Here is a 17,545-nt window from a genome sequence, read left to right as displayed (position 1 = left end):
AGGCGCCCCTTTTAAGATTTATTTATTTGAGGGGCGCCTGGGTGGTTCAGTGGGTTAAAGCCTCTGCCTTCGGCTCAGGTCATGATCCCAGGGTCCTGGGATCGAGCCCCACATCAGGCTCTCTGCTCAGCAGGGAGCCTGCTTCCCCTCCCTTCTCTCTGCCTGCCTCTCTGCCTACTTGTGATCTCTGTCAAATAAATCTTTAAAAAAAAAAAAAAAAGATTTTATTTATTTGGGAGAAAGACTATGAGAGTGGGGAGGGTCAGAGGGAGAAGCAGACTCCCTAATGAGCAGAGAGCCGGATGTGGGGCTGGATCCTGGGACTCCAGGATCTTGACCTGAGCTGAAGGCAGTCGCTTAACCAACTGAACCACCCAGGCGCCCTTTTTTTAAGTTTTTATTTAAATTCCAGTTAATGTACAGTGTAATACTCGTTTTGGGTGTACAACATAGTGACTCAACACTTCAGTACATCACCTGCTGCTCATCACAAGTGCACTCTTTCATCCCTATCACCTAGTTAACCCATCCTCCCACCCACCACCCCTCTGGTAACCATCGGTTCTCTATAGTTGAGAGTCTCTTTCTTGGTTTGCTTCTCTGTTCACCCCTTCCACCCTTTGTTATTTTTCTTAAAATCCACATAGGATTGAAATCATATGGTATCTGTCTTTTTCTGACTGATTTACTCAGCATAATAATCTCTGGTTCTATCCATGTTGTTGCTAATGGCAAGATTTCATTCTTTTTTATGGCAGAGTAATAGTCCATCACATATATTTATATTTTTCTTTTGTATTCTTTAGGTTAATACCTGGCAGTTTGATTGCTGAAGTGTAGGGCAGTTCTATTTTTAACATTGAGGAAACACCATACTATTTTTCAGAGTGGTTGCACCAGTTTGCATTCCCACCAACAGTGCAAAAGGGTTCCTTTTTCTCCACTTACTCACCAACACATTTTGTTGCTTGTGTTGTTGATTGTAGCCATTCTGACAGGCGTGGAGTGGTATCTCAGTGTAGCTTTGGTTTGCATTTCCCTGGTGATCAGTGATACTGAGCATCTTCTCGTGTTTCTGTTAGCCATCTCTATGCTATATGCTGCCTTTGGGAAAATGTCTATTCATGTCTTCTGCCCATTTTTTATTTGGATTATTAACTTTTGGGCTGTTGTGTTTTATAAGTTCTTTGTGTATATTAATTGCTAACTATCAGATAGGTCATTTGCCAGTAGCTTATCCCACTCAGTAAGCTGCCTTTAGTTTTGTTGTTTCCTTTGCTGTGCAGAAACTTTTTATTTTTATGTAGTCTCAATGTTTATTTTTGCTTTTGTTTCCCTTGCCTCAGGAGACATTTCTAGAAAGAAGCTGCTATGGCCAGTGTCAGAGAAGTTATTGCCTGTGTTCTTCCTTAGGATTTTTATGGTTTGGGGTCTCACATTTAAGTCTTTAATCCATTTTGAATTTATTTTTGTGTGTGTTAGAAAGTGGTCTAGTTTCATTCTTTTGCATGTTGCTCTCCCATTTCCCCAGTACCATGGATACCTTGCTTTTTAAAAATCCGGGTACATCCCTAAGTGTCACAACTGCCAGTACCACAATAAAGCTTAAAATGTTTGGCTGGGGAAAAGGAGATACTTTGAATATAGGGGCATTACTTCACGGAAGCAATGAAGTATGAATCCAGCCTCAAGAAGAATAGAATACTGACTCACAGTGTTGCATGTCACTGTCTTTTTCTGTAGTTTGGAAAACAAATTTTGTATGTCCTGTTTGAACTCCATGGATTGTGTGATGGTCCTCACCATCATGAACATTCTCTCTGAAAGGATCCCATGTGGGTGCTGGCTTAATCAGGCAGATAGATGACAAAAGAAAATGATTCTCCAAAACCTAAAACCAGTCATGACACTGCAACCTAGCCATCTACCATCAATATAGGTGATGATAATGCCTCAAATTTTTAAAGAACTTTTTAAATATTCTATTTTCATATATGCTTTTGAAGATAGTATATATACCCTCAAGAGTATCCCTTTAATTATTCACTATTCTCTCCCTGATACCCTTAAAAGGGAGAAAATAAAAAAGTTGACAGAACTAAGATTTTAATAGTTATGGTCATGAAATCTTCCATGAACAGACTGGCACATTCAAATGTTTAGATGCTATAAGGGCTGTCTTTCATCTTATATAATAAAAAGGATACCTGCTATGGGAAATTTGCCAAGGAAAAGATCTTTGGAACCAAAAGATTTTGAAGCCACGTGACTTACTCAAATCATAATGGTTTGCATCTATTCAAACAATGTGTGCTAGGCATGGTGTTCAGTGCTTTACCTTAGTTATATAATCCTCTTAATTGCTGCATTGGACATCAGCTGAAGCATAGAGGAGTTAAGCACCTGCCAAAAGTCACATGGCTAACAAATGATGGAGCTGAGATTTGAATCCAGGTGACTGGTCTAGTGCCCCCACACTTGACCACTGTCCTCTGCTGTCTCTCCCACAAACCCTAAATTCAATAAGGAAATCAGTAATATTGCATTTATAATGGTATTTATTGAGTACTTTCTGCATGCCGAGCATTGTATTAAACACTTTCCCCTATCCAAAACAATCCACAGCCCTCTAAGGATTGAACAGAAATCAGACAAGGATGATCTGATACAAGGATCAAAAAAATGAGCAGCTCTAATTTCTTTACAGTTTCATCCTTTGATACTTTGACTCCCATTTGGAGCTTACAATCAGCCCCAGAAATAATCATCTTTTAAATACTCAACCATCCAAGGATGAAAGTACCTTTACTGCCCCTTCCAACCACGAGACAAGTTAACATGTTCAAAAAGGGAATATGTGTGGATGAAACTGGGAAACATTATGCTAAATGAAAGAAACCAGACACAAAACATCACATGTTGTATGATTCTATTCATACAAATTACCTGGAATAGGCAAATCCGCAAAGACTAAGTATTAGTGGCTGCCCAGGGCTGGAGAGAGGAGGAAATGGAGATAATTGCTTAATGGGTATGGAGTTTTATCTTGGAGATGTTTTGGAACTCTACGGAGGTTGTGGTTGCACCACATTGTGAACATACTAAATGCCATTGCACTGTTCTCTTTAAAATGGTTAATTAAATGTTATGTAAATTTCACCTCAATTTTTTGAAAAGGGACTATAAGATGAACCTAAAGACTAGTATACAGACAGCACAGGACTAGAGAAACCTGGACATCATCAAATCAGTAAAATAAACCAACCTAATCATAAAGTTCCTTTTGCTAAGGAACAGGCCAACTTCTCACTTTCTGATTTTCAAACTTCCCAGACTTCCTTGGATGTCCCTATTCCCTTCAGTGAGTGGGCTGAATTTTTTATGAATGTCCATGATAGTTATCAAATGATTTGGCCTGCCCAGGCCGAAGTTATCAGCTCTGACACTGGTCATAGTTCTAGGATGATTCAGTGGTCTTAGAGAAAAGAATACATTTTGCAGTTAAACAGTTCACCAATGATAACGGCTCTGCTGTAAGAATGTCCATATATAGTAGTATAAGACCTTGTTTCTCACAGCCTGTGTTCTGAAAAGTAACTTAGAAAATCACATTTGAGAAGAATTCATGTATTCGGTGCTCCAGTAATACTTACAATTAATTTATGTCTCTAACTTTGATTCAGATCCACCTAAACCAGCAGGAAATCTAGTGTCCAGTCATGCTGAGGGACACTTGGTATCCAGTCCCTGTGACTCTGGTTCAGAATGACCCCCAAAGGGTGAAGAGGGTAAAAGTGCAAAGAGCCCTGGGAGTACACACATTTCCAGCCAGGGTGTACACAGTTTATGACAATATAATTAAGAATTTTTTTAAAGAGACACCAAGTTTTACTATAAACCCACTGTAAATAAAAGTATGGCACCGCCATTCATTTAGAAAAATAAAAATAGAAAAACTGAAAAAGAGCAGTGAGAGGAGACTAGCTCCACTAAATTATAATGCCTCGAAAACGATATTAGCACTGAAAAAAACCAAAGGAACAAAACAGGAAGTCCACACCCTCAAGAACATGCAGGAAGTTAGTATTTGATAAAGCACGCAGCTCAAGTCAGTGGAGTAAAAATGAGCAGTCCAATAGATGATATTGGGACAACTGGATAGCCACCCAAAAATGAAAAGTTGGAGCCATATCACCCACACTTTACACCAGAATGAATTCCAAATGAATCAAACATTTAAATACAAACAAACTAAATAAAAGATGTGAAAGAACTCCTTTATAATCCTGGCATGGGAGTGGCCCATCAGAACCCTCAAAATACAGAACCCACAAGAGGAAAGATTGATCATTTCAATGCCATATAAATAAAAGCTTATGCACAGCAGTTTTTTTTCTTAAGTCCAAGGAAATAGCAAACCTAGGAAAAAATAGTTGCAATTCATATTCTAGAAAAGGGCTCATCTATTTAATGTCTCTAATATAGGAAAACATAAATTCTTAAATACATGAAGACAAAATAAACAATAACCCAATGTAAAAACAGGCAAAGGATTCAAGCATTTCACAGAAAGGAAATACAAAGAACTAAAACATACGACAAAATGCTCATTCTTATTCATAACAAGAGAAACTCAAGATAAAACAAAAACCATTTGTCACTATCAATGGCAAAACTGCAAAATTTTGGTTACACATTATGTCAGGAACACCGCAGAAAAACAAGACATTGCTAGTGGAATTTAAGCTGTACAATTCCAATGAAGGGATATAACACATTGCACATACTCTCCAATCAGGCAGGTCCACTGACAAATATTTAACCTACACATTTAATCACCCACTTGTGACACACTGGACACTATTCATTGCAGACCCGTTTGTAACAGCAAAAGACTGGGGTAATACGGAAATAAGCAACAATGAGAAAATGATTAAAGAAACTGTATACTCTTTGAGTCCCGCATCGGGCTCTCTGCTCAGCAGGGAGCCTGCTTCCCTCTCTCCCTCTCTCTGCCTGCCTCTCTGCCTACTTGTGATCTCTGTCTGTCAAATAAATAAATAAAATCTTAAAAAAAAAATGGAAACTGTATACTCAATGTAATGGAATGCTGTGCACCTATAGCCAAAAGAATACAGTAGCCTTCTATTTACTGACCTGGAAAGAACACCAAGACATATTATGAAAGTTAAAAAGCAAAGTCCAGGGGCACCTGGGTGGCTCAGTGGGTTAAAGCCTCTGCCTTCGGCTCAGGTCATGATCTCAGGGTCCTGGGATCTACCCCAGCATCGGGCTCTCTGCTCAGCGGGGAGCCTGCTTCCTCCTGTCTCTCTGCCTGTTTCTCTGCCTGCTTGTGATCTCCATCTGTCAAATAAATCTTTAAAAAGGAAAAAAAATCTTTAAAAAGGAAAAAAAAAAAAAAAGCAAAGTGCAGAATAATGCCAGCAGTCCAGTCAGGTGTCCCACTCTTCTAGTCTTCTGGGTCCAGGCACCAGACAGGTGAGTGAATGAGACATCATGTGATGCCAGCCCCTAGCCGTCAAGCCACTCGCTTTTGGATCTTCACAGCTCAGGTCTCAGATAACAGGAAGCAAAGACAAGCCATCCCTGAATTCCTAGCCCACAGAATTAGCACAATAAAATGGTTGTCTTAAGCTGCCAAGTGGTCAGAAATTTTGCTCTCCGGCACTAGTTACTAGAACACATGGTTTGAATTCCAAAATACAAGGTCCTTGGCCAAATACTGGTTCTCCTCCTCCAGGGCACCTCCCACCTACCTGAGGTTGGAAGAGCCCGGGTGACTTCTGGCCAATGAAATGTAAGTAGAAAAAACATTCCTTAGGATTCAGCCAGGAAAACAGATTCCACACCAGATACTTAATAAGAATCATTTTCACACTGGACTTTGGTGTGACAAGAGTTAGAGGTGCAACAAGTGTTACCTATAAAAACAAACAGGTGATACACAGGTAATAAATATCTGGGAAAAAGCTGCCACTCTTTGGGCTGGAAGCAAAAGGAAGATGCTGAAGGTATCAGAACCCAGGAGGTTAGAGGAGCCCCGGGAACTGGGAACCAGACCTCTGAGGAGGAGCGGCTGCCTGCCTGAGGCTAGCGGGGCTTCTTTTTGTGTCTAAAGGAGCTGGAGACGGAAGCCAGTGCTGCTGGGAGGAGACCAGGATGACACTGAAAGGAGCACCAACAGGAAGGAGCAAGGGCGTCCTTCACTCTCCTGCCTTCCAGCACCCCTGCTGACAAGCCCAACAGGGAGTGGGTGGGCCAAGAAGATGAATATTTGCGGAATCCCTGTGGGGTGGCTTTGGAGCCCAGGGACTTGCAGCTTGAAGCTGGCACAGTCACTTTCAGGCAGAAGCGTTTGATTTTCTCTCTCCCCCTGCCTTAGAGATGAAGGGGGCATCTGCTTTAATGGCGATGTCCTATGACCAAAGCAACCTAGAACGGTGAGTCACCAAATGTAGATAACACCCCTAGACTGTCCCCCACACTCGAGGCAGGCTCCAGGGAACAAGAAACAAATGGGTGAGGTGTTAGGGCACTGGTCCTTGGAGCTGTTGATTCGGGCAGCAGACCCTGCCCTGAGCTGACCGCGCACTCCACCTGCACACCTGGCCAGCTCGCCATGGCCCACCACCAGCTGCCCGCACAGGCGCCAAGAGGCTATAACGGGGGCAGCTCTCCAGGGAGATGGAGGTGATGGGCAGGAGTCTGCTCACCGATGCCCTGGTACATCAGGGGTATCAGGAAGCTAACAAAAGCTCTGAGGGCATCGAGACTACATTGGCATCACACCAAGGGTCTTGGGAAACTTGGCCTAGAAATGGTAACACGTCGAGCACTCCTGAAAGGCACGTGGCTTGGGCTTTCAACAGAAAGCAATGGAAGGAGTGCTAAGGGCAGGGGCACAGGTATGGGGGACAGAGGGCATAACTAGAATTGACCACGGGAAGAAGTAGATGGGGGCTCTTTGGCCCCAAGGACAACATCTTTTTTATGTTATTATCGTGATTAAGAAGTTACAGTTACAGAGGGCTGACTGCGTGCCAGGCACCGAGCTGAGGACTTCATGTTTACTCTCCGCAAGAACCCGGTGAGGTGGGCCCTATATGCAGGTGAGGAGCCGGGGACTCTGAGACATCAAGACACCTGCCCAAGTCCATATACTAAGTGGTGACTCTGCCCCCACACTCTTCATCACTCTGTGCAGGGTTCCCCAAGGAAAGCGCCCACTCTGACCCCCACACGAAAGACAGAGGCATTCCCCAAAGACAGACACCCTTCTACCTCTATCCCGCTCCCCAGAAACAGAATAAGAACCTTCATATTCCTAATTCCTAAGACAAAGTTATACCTATCCCACTTTAGAAGTGGAAACAGCCAACAATAATAACTCTGTCCCCCAGAAAATGACTATAAGGATGAGGGTGCCCAGAAGTTTTTCCTTGTTACTTTAGACACGTCTTCCTCACTGTGTGGACATGGCCATCGTGTAGCATTCTGACTGGACAGACGGTGTGCTGAAAAACTTGGAAGAAGGGAAGGCAGGAGGAACAGAGTCATCTCAGGAAGCACTCGCAGGTCTTCCCAGATTTGCAATTCAGATCGGCTGCATCATAAACAATGTTCATAGTTTTCCCTCTTTGTTTTCATCTTCATGAACATGCTGAGATTTTTGCTATCACAGGAGCCTAGAGAAGCGTGACTTATATCTCAGGATCTCCTGAGCTTCGAGGGTGGTGCAGCTTCAAGCTGATGGTGCAGAAGATGCCACCGACCGCAGCATGGCAGAGAGAGCACAGCAAGGGGAGCCCAACTGGGCCCAGGGTGAGCGGCCACAGCACGGGAGCTGGACGGTCATTCTTGACCGGGGACTATCAGCTGGGACTGGGAAAGGGGTCCTGGAATCTCTGGGAGGGTTTTTCCCAAGTCCTACACCCTCTTTCTGACCACGCTTCACAGGGACTTGCTCCCTCTCCACCAGCACCCTTGATAATCATCGTACCAGGGGAGCCTGTCTCTCTTAGGAGAAACTAGGACCACGAGAAAATTGCTACAGCAACAATCACAGCCTATCAGGAGTCTCGCCTGAATGTGCCCTGCCAGGTCCCTACCGTGCACAGAGAAACCTGGGAGAGCCTGAGGCCCGCGGTCAAGGTGGCGGTCAGGTTCTGGAGAAGAGGTTCAGCAGACCCGGCCCTCGGCCTTTTCTGCCAGGGGTTCCTACCCCTTCCAGGGCAGAAGATGGCAGAAGATCTGCCATCTCCATACTTTGTTAAATAAAGGGGCCAACAGAAGCCAGCAGGTCTTTAAGTGAAGAAGAGGCTGGGTGTCAGCCCACGCAGCCACCGTGTGAGGGATGAAGGCTGTGGCGTGCCCGCTGAGTGGGGGTCTGTCCAAACACAGATGCCCCTGCTCAGCCTGGAGGGCCACCACCTTCGGGGAATGTGGGCCCAGAGCTGCCAGATCTTACCATGTTGCAAGGCAAGCTGAAGAGCTGGAATGTCTCATGCAACTTCCCAGCTATATGATGTTGGCTCAAAATGCTACAAAATGTGGGTCCGCTGCTGTGTGCCTTCCCCCTTCTGCCTCCCATCCTGCTCTTCTGTGCGGAACCGAGAATTAAACCCGTGAAGTTTTTACAGATGTCAACAGGTAAATTGCAAGTTATGGGTGTAACCTACTGCTCCTCAAAACTTTCTGTGTCCTTCCATTTGTCCAGCTGGCATCTGGAATATGAGCTAAAAGACATGTTCTTAGCCAAATCCAGAACACGCCACCCACCCCTAAGGTTGCTAGTGCCATATACAGCCGGAGACCACATGGCACAGTGGTTATGGCCACCTGAGAAGCAGCCAGGAATTCCACTTCGTGAGATCAAGTCTCTGTGCTTGGTTTTCCCCGTCTGTAAAATGGACATCCTGCGGGGTGCCTGGCTGGCTGGCTCAGTTGGTGGAGCAGGAGACTCTCGATCTCGGGGCTGTAAGTACACTATGTTGGGTGTAGAGATTACTTAAAAATAGAATCTTGGAAAAATAAAGTGGGTGTCCTAAAATGACCCACCTCATAATGCTGTTATTGAGGATTAAATGAGTTAAAATATGCAAATACTTGGAACAACACCTTGCCCACTGCCAGCGTTAGCTTTATTTTTAGTCAGGACATCCCAGCCTGCCAAAAAGCCAAACTGTGAGACCTCCAGCCAGGGGCCAAGGTCCGATCAATGATACCAATTTCTTGCTTCCAGGGACACAGAGCCATAGCGGGGCAGACCTGGCCTCACTCTCACCCCACAGAAGTACCAGGGGCAGACACACTCACAAGGGAGAGGGGAAAGGTGCCCACACGCCTGAGGACATCCTCGTCTTCCTGTCAGATGTATGAAGTCAGTATGCTGGTAGATAACCTTAGAGATACAAAGTAGAAAGCAGATTTAGTCGTTCTCCAGATGGCTTGTCTCGTTTCTTCCAAAATCACAGAACACCAAACCATTTAATGATAAGGATTTGGCTCTGCCCCACGGACCAAGTCCTGCTAGAGTTGCAGCCTTGGAGCGTAGAAATAACCTGCTGCAAACCCACCTCTGCATATCGGTGTCCTATCTGGGACTAGAACATCAACAAACACTGAACGCCCACCCTAATCAAAGTACTATTCTCAATCACTGGGAATTGTAAAGAAGATAATGGTACCTGGTTCTGCAGAAGCTTATTCATGCCCTGAGTTAACAAATATTTATTAAATTCTCACTTTGTACCAGGTACCGATCCAGACACTAGGGGAAGAGTACAGAACACAACAGAGCACAGCCCTGCCTTCTGGACCACAGGATGTTGGGAGGGGAAGGGGCAAGGCAGATAACAAACAAAGAGTTAAGTACATTAAATAGTAGGGCAGGTGGTGATAATTAGAGAGACTACGACAAAGAAGGGGAGTGTCTGAAGGGAGGGTGAGTATACAGACTAGTGGGAGACCGCACAGGTCACACTCGTGAGACTGCCAGGTGCCGGCCGCCATGGAGGGTGGGGAAAGGAGCAAGGAGCCTTCAGCAGAGGTTGGGTTGATCAGGCTCTGGGGCAGAATGGAGAAAAGGGAAGAACCTCAGGGACTGCACACGGGAGAGCTAAGGGAACATGTCAGGCACACCATGGAGCATCCCTTGAGTAAAAAACATGGACCACATGGGGCGCCTGGGTGGCTCAGTGGGTTAAGCCTCTGCCTTAGGCTCAGGTCATGATCTCAGGGTCCTGGGATCAAGCCCCACATGGGGCTCTCTGCTCAGTGGGGAGCCTGCTTCCCCTTCTCTCTCTCTCTGCCTCCTTACTTATGATCTCTGTCAAATAAGTAAACAAAATATTTTTCTTAAATGGACCACAAATTCACTACCACAGCCCTCTCTTCTGGCGTTAGCAGAGAACCTGATGGCCGGCAAGAAGGGGGCACTGACCTGGAATGTGGCAAATGCCAGCCCTGGGCACCCCCAAAACCCACACAAAGTAGGGTGTCCCTGTCCCTTTTATTTCATAAGGAACTTCAAGCCCCTTGTCCACCCCCAAACACCTGGGCTCCCCTGAGAAAGGCAGGGGAGGAAGAGGAGGCTCGGAGAGAAGCATGCTATCCAGAACCGAATACCACACAGAGGGACCGTCCCATTCTTCCAACTGCACCAGGCTTTTACTCAGGCTAGACAATGCACTCTCTTGCTCCCCAGTCAGTGAATGCTTGAAAGGAAAATAAGATCAATAGACGAAAAAATTGCATTTTCTCTTTGTCTGGGGGTGGACGGAGGGAGAGAGAAAAAATGGAGACACTGAATATCGATACTTGTGCTGGACACATAAAAATGATCCAGAAGAGGGAGAAATTCTGAAGATGCAAGAGAGGGAATTGCTAGAGTGAGGTCCTTGAGGAGGTGAAGGAAGAAGAAAGGGGCAGAGCAGACTTCAAGGTCAAGTCCCACCTACTCATTCATCTGCACGTGGCGGGAAATGAGCGGAGGCATGTGGGGGTGGGGTGGGAACATGGAGAATTTCTCTTCCGTTGCTTCTATTCTTTCCTAGAATCAAGGTCAGCAGGTGAGAACAAGGGTGAAGGAAGAGGTTCTGGGAATTAAGGACAGAGGAGGATGTACCGAAGAGCGGTCTGGAGGGTGGAAAAGTGGATGGAACAGGTAAGTCTGAGGATAGCCAAGGGAAAATGGAGAGCCACGCCAGAGGTCGTAAATTTCAAGCACAATCAAGCTATTTGGGAGGGCGCCCGAAGTAGACAGAAGATTGGACTTAACCAGGGGCGTGTCTGTGTTCTCGTCAACGTGACCCTGTCTGTATGACAGCAGAGAAAAGAGCACAGGAGTTGAAGGTGTTTGCCTGGGAGTGATCGGGATTGCTAATCAGGAGTTTAAATTGCGTCCTCAAGCGAGAACTTGAGGCAGGTGAGGAACAATGATAAGGTAGGACCAGCAATTTATCTGCGGTTCCGGGGTGAGTGGAGTGGAGGATTGCAGGAGTTGAGGTATTAGAGAAAGTAAGTTAGAAAGCCAGGGATGGAGGTCAAAAGGCGGTGATGGAGGCTGAGATGCAAGAGTGCTCCCAGGTCCTGGTAATGAGAGGGTGTGAGGGATGTCCACAGGACCCCCCTCTCCACAGGGAGACTGGAGCATTTCAAGACTCCTGGATAGGGTGGGGGGAGTGAAGGGTGTACTTTATCAGGAGATAAAATCACAAGCAAGTCCCACTGTGTTCAGGGGTAAAATGAGCAAGCTCCCAAAGACATGAGAATTGAATGGAAAACAAAGGGCCAAACACACCCTAAGCACTCAATAAGGGTCAGCTATTGTCAAAGACGGCAATGAACTGACTCAAATCAGTTTTTGTCTTTTCCCCAGAATTTTAGTTCTTCCTAGTGTTGGCAAATACTCAGCTTTTTAGTTTGTAAAATATATTTTGTACATAGGAACAATACAACACATGTAAGCCCTCAAATACATACACGTTAATACTTAACTCTTGTTCTTTAAAACAAGTAGTCGTGGTCATGACCACCCATTCCAGGGTTTTAAGGGATGGCTGAAATGATCTGCTCAACTCCCTCCACTCCTACTGGCAGACTTAACAGAAGATGAGACCTGGGTTGGGCGAGGCTGGGACCGGTCTAAGATCACTCAGTTGTAGAGACAGAACTAGAACCCGGGAGTTTATCCCAGATTCCGGAGTTTAGACTCCTCTACGGTTAGTACGGAGGCAGCCTTTCGGAAGCGCCGGGACACAGCCACCAGCCGAGGTCCGCTAGAAGGTCCCCCTCTGTACTCCAGGGGCCAAAACGCCCGCGCTCCGCTGGGGTCAGTAACCCACCTCACGCGGGATGAGCAGACGCTTCCCTGGACGGGGCAGGACCCGTGCGCCACGGCCGCCTCCCGCGTTCCAGTTAGCGGGGAGGGAAGCTCCCTGGCACGCGACCCGCAGACGAGAGGGCACGGGAGTGAGGCGAGAGTGAGGCGGGAGCGGGGCGGGAATGGGGCGGGCGGTGGCCGGGGGCGGAGACTGCGCGCAGCCCGCTCGGGAGGGCCTCAAAGCGGACCCTGCAGAGTCACATCCCCGCGCGCCGCGCTGCAGAGCTCCGGCAGTGCGGACAGGGGCGCGTGAGCCGCTGCGCGCCCTGGACGCCGGAGGAAGCCCTCACCGGCTGGGTCCGCACTCGGCCCCGGGTGCCAGCCGGGGGTGCGGCGGCGCGGAGGGGCGCCGAGCGAGTCCTTGCGTCCGCCCGGCGCGGCGCGTCCATGGGCGGCCCCTGGAACAGCAGCGACGGCGCGGACGGAGTGCTGCTGCCCTGCGACGAGCACCTCTGCTCGCCCTTCCCCCTGGGGGCCCTGGTGCCGGTGACCGCCGTGTGCCTGGGCCTCTTCGCCGTCGGGGTGAGCGGCAATGTGGTGACGGTGCTGCTGATCGGGCGCAACCCGGACATGCGGACCACCACCAACCTGTACCTGGGCAGCATGGCTGTGTCTGATCTGCTCATCCTGCTCGGGCTCCCGTTCGACCTGTACCGCCTCTGGCGCTCGCGGCCCTGGGTGTTCGGGCAGCTGCTCTGCCGCCTCTCGCTCTACGTGGGCGAGGGCTGCACCTACGCCACGCTGCTGCACATGACGGCGCTCAGCGTCGAGCGCTACCTCGCCATCTGCCGCCCACTCCGCGCCCGCGTCCTCGTCACCCGGCGCCGCGTCCGCGCGCTCATCGCGGCGCTCTGGGCCGTGGCGCTGCTCTCCGCGGGGCCCTTCTTCTTTCTGGTGGGCGTCGAGCAGGACCCTGGCGTCCGCGTGGTCCGGGACCCTAACGGAAGCGCGCCGCTCACCCCGTCGCCCCTCGGGGCCTCACGGGCCCCACCGCCGTCCCCGCCGTCGGGGCATGAGGCGGCGGCCGCCGCGGCGCTGTTCAGCCGCGAGTGCCGGCCCAGCCCATCTCAGCTGGGCGCACTGCGAGTCATGCTGTGGGTCACCACCGCCTACTTCTTCCTGCCCTTTCTGTGCCTCAGCGTCCTCTACGGGCTCATCGGGCGGGAGCTGTGGAGGAGTCGGGGGCCGCTGCGAGGCCGGGCCGCCTCCGGGCGCGAGAGGGGCCACCGGCAGACGGTCCGCGTCCTGCGTAAGTGGCACCACCTGTGTTCCAAACACACCTACCCGCGCGGTGCAGGCAGCGTCCCCTTCCCCCCGTCTCCCAGCGCCACTTCTAGCTACATTCCTTGTGCCATTTTGCTCCAGCCTCCAACTGTCGGTCCTGCCTGTCTCCAGAGAAAAGCGTCTCCAGTCCTCTGCTAGCTCTGGGTAACCCCAGGGCGCCCCGGAGGGTGGGATGCCTGGGTCCGCTAAGCCTCTGGATCCGTGAGCTGGGCCGATCCGGGATGGGTAAACCAACCGCCCATCTCTGTTAGATGAGAAGTACTCATAGTACCCGTGAGGAGATGGGGTAGAGCACATTAAGCTAAATTAAAAAACAAAACAAAACAAAACAAAAAAACCTTAACGCTAAGTTATCCCGCAGACAAAGCAAACCAAAAGATTGTGCAGACTTGTTGCATAATTCTTTTCAGCGGAATACAGAGAACAGGTCTCTGAAGTAGGTTTGTGGAAGGAAGCCTGCCAGAACAGCTTGTTAGTAGAAATACCTCCTTCGGGTTTATGTCCAGCCTTGATAACGCATATATGCAGTCTTAAAGCAAATATGGGTGCTGTTTGCATCCTGGAAGTTGTTCTGGGGCGGGATTTAGCTAGGTAAAAGTTTTATTTAATTTGTTTATTATTTCGGATGGTTCTCGGGGGCCCTTATTTGTTTTCAGATGCTTTAGCTCATTGTGGTGCCTGTGTGTTGTTTTGCAGTGGTGGTGGTTCTGGCATTTATAGTTTGCTGGTTGCCTTTCCACGTCGGCAGAATCATTTACATAAATACAGAAGATTCTTGGATGATGAACTTCTCTCAGTACTTTAACATTGTTGCTTTGCAACTTTTCTATCTGAGTGCCTCCATCAACCCGATCCTCTACAACCTCATTTCAAAGAAGTACAGAGCAGCGGCCCGGAACCTGCTGCTAGCCAGACAGTCTAGACAGTCCAGACAGAGAAGTGTGTGCAGAAGCGGGGACATGGAGGGGGACACAGGAGGAGACACCACTGGCTACACAGAGACAAGCGCCAATGTGCAGACATCGTCTGCGGGCATGGCCAAACAAGTCGCTTCCTCTCACAAGGCTGGGACTTCAGGGAAAACAGGTCTGTAGGGAAAGGACTGGAAGTGGGGAACTGATGCCATTAGGAAGAACTGGGAAGAGTGGTAAGGATTTTGCAACTTGATCAGCAACTTCATCAGCATGATATTTTTTTTTTTTTTTATTAAACCAATGCAGGTAATTTGACCACCTTCTGTGGATGTACCCCTGGAGGATGTTGATTTCAGCCTTGGGAAATGCGACATCACAAACTGTCTCTGGGGAGGTTTTCTAAGCCTTCGTTCTCCTAAGACTTGGGAAGCATGATTCCTCTTTTTCTGGTTAATAAGTCGTACAGAGAGATGCTGCTGTGAAAATTTTCACTTCTGAGATCAGGGGTGTGTTTGTATTTTCATGTTCTGGATATACATGTATGGGTGCATATACAAGGAACCCAGGATAATTAGAGCTTTTATTCCAGAAATTATTTAAGGCAAAATTTTTTAGAAGCCAGTGAAAGGAATTCTGGGTCAAGGCCAGCTTCCAGGGGTCCCACCTCACTCCTGGCTGAGAACAAATCATAGAGTGAGGGACAGTACCATCTTTCAGAACTTCAGTGCATAAGCGTGTTGCAGCCCAGTTGTCCCTGAGTCTGCCCCCCCGGGATCTCCCAGTGCCACAGCTGCCTGGTGGCGGACACCAGCATGGAAGCCTGAGGGCAGGGAGAAGCAGCAGGACTTGGCTTCCCTACAAAGTGACTACTCATGACATTTATAAAGATGATTATTATCCCTTATTTTCCTCAACTCAGTGGGATACCTGTTGTTATCATTCCTGGTTTACAGGTGATGGAATCGAGTCTTAGATGTCCTAGACAGCGACTGGTGGGCCTGAAGCTGAACACCCGCCAGTCTTTAAGATTTTCAACCTCCTCCCATCCAGAGACGTGGTACTCACAGCATCTGTGCAAAGATGCAAGAGTCAGTGGATGAAAGGAGTCGGGGTGAAAGAGAATGTGTCGGACATTCCAACCAACAGCTCTGTTACTGTTTTGTGTTTTACAGTTTATTTTTTTTTTAAGATTTTATTTATTTATTTGACAGAGATCACAAGTAGGCAGAGAGACAGGCAGATAGAGAGGAAGGGAAGCAGGCTCCCTGCCGAGCAGAGAGCCCGATGCAGGGCTCCATCCCAGGACCCTGGGATCATGACGTGAGCCAAAGGCAGAGGCTTTAACCCACTGAGCCACCTGTAACACAGTGTAAACTGTGTTTTACAGTTTAAAACACAGACCTGTTTTCACAGGGCTGCTGCTGCCTCCCTGACTCCAAGGGGCCTTGTTCGCTCCACAGTCTGTGTGAATGGCGCCCCCTGGATGTGGGCAGGACATAGAGTTCTCCATTGCAAACCACAAATGGTGAAGCTATAAACGAGTCCACTCAACGTGCTGACAAAGGTCTGTCATTTTATACTGACTAACCCAATACAGTGATGCCTTCAGGTCCCCGTGAAGGGTCCTAAAACCTGGTCCTCCTGGAACAGCAGAGAAGTCTTGTCAGCACTGTGTCTCTGCGAAGGGGAGAGAGAAGCAGGTAGGGGCGCCTTGGGGCGGCAGTCCCTAAACTGTACACAGCATGTATTTGGTGAGTCTGTGGTTAACTATGGCAGGAAGGCACTGCACACTGCACCCCACCTCCTTGAGAGTCACCACAGCACTTACCACATCCGAGGCCCCAGGTTGTTTCACCCAGCATTTCCTTGACTTCTCTTGTCCCAGAACCATCTCCCCATCCTCCCGCCTCAAGAATTCTTTGAAACCTCATGGGCTGAGGAACACTGTTGCAGCCAGCAGGATTCTCACAGTGGATGTGCCAGCCTCGTACCCTGGCCACTCCTTTGCTTGGTGGCCCTTTGTAGGGCTGTGCCAGACCTACTGCCGCACACAGTCTCTGCTCATGGGAGTTCATCTGTGGGCCAGTCCGATGAGGCCTCTTCCCTATGGAAGGTCATGGTTAAGAAATGGTTAAGAACCTTACTGATATCTTAAGTGTAATATAGATAGGGAAGCAAAGACTGCTCCTTTGAGCTTTTTCAGTCAGACTCTAGAAGAGAGGGGTTTATATCACACTTTCTTGTGACCTAAGTGTGTTCCCAGGTGTGGGAGTGGGGATGATCCTCCTTCCTTCACCACAGGGTACCTGAGACGGAGGGTCTGAAGCCCATCTCTCCTGCGGATCACTGTGTGCTTGTTTTTGAAATGCTGGTCTCACCTACTCATGGACTATGAAGTCAGTGGGCTGTGTCACTTTTTTTTTTTTTCTTTTAACAGGAAGGGGGGGGCAAAAATAGAGAAACCAGGCTACCACGTGTGGTAAGGGGAACTGTTATGTTGTAAAACTTGTTTCAATTATATATTAATCTGTGTCTTTCCTGGTTCACAAAATAAAAGGTGTTCTTACTGTGGGTCATGGTCAAGAATATTTATAAAATTGGTCTAAGATCTAAAATTGTCCTCCTAGCAAAGAGCATCCAAATCAATCTCCTTCTAATGGCATTTTCTTGTTTAAAATGTGTAGTTGTGTCATCCAGACTAACCCAGATTTAGCTCACAGGGTAATAAAATCATTTACATCAGATGGGCCTGCAGAGTATCATGGTGGTGGTACTCACAGAGACATCTCTCCCTTTTCTATATGAGACATTTCCACTTTTTCCACTGAGGAAATGTTCAAACAAGCTATGGCACAACACCTCCTGGGAACCGAGAGTCCCCTGCACAAGCCCTCAAGGGGACATGGTAAGGTAACATGTTCAATGTTTGAACACTGCCCCTCCT

At 48.1% G+C, this 17,545-nt stretch overlaps 1 protein-coding gene across 1 annotated transcript; it reads left to right on the top strand.

The window, feature by feature from the left end:
- Positions 1 to 12,391: 12,391 nt before the first annotated feature.
- On the top strand, positions 12,392 to 17,330 carry MLNR (motilin receptor). Its single transcript, XM_004775265.3, has 3 exons — positions 12,392 to 13,652; positions 14,384 to 14,773; positions 14,908 to 17,330. The coding sequence occupies exons 1-3, from the start codon at positions 12,791 to 12,793 to the stop codon at positions 14,949 to 14,951; spliced, it is 1,296 nt and encodes a 431-aa protein (XP_004775322.2). The 5' UTR covers positions 12,392 to 12,790; the 3' UTR covers positions 14,952 to 17,330.
- Positions 17,331 to 17,545: the final 215 nt, after the last annotated feature.

Source organism: Mustela putorius, unplaced genomic scaffold (assembly GCF_011764305.1).
Source record: "Mustela putorius furo isolate JIRA1106 unplaced genomic scaffold, ASM1176430v1.1 tig00000461_pilon_pilon_pilon, whole genome shotgun sequence".
NCBI lineage: Eukaryota > Metazoa > Chordata > Mammalia > Carnivora > Mustelidae > Mustela > Mustela putorius.
The sequence above is the reverse complement of the archived record's forward strand: the minus strand, read 5'-3'. Positions and strand labels throughout refer to the sequence as shown.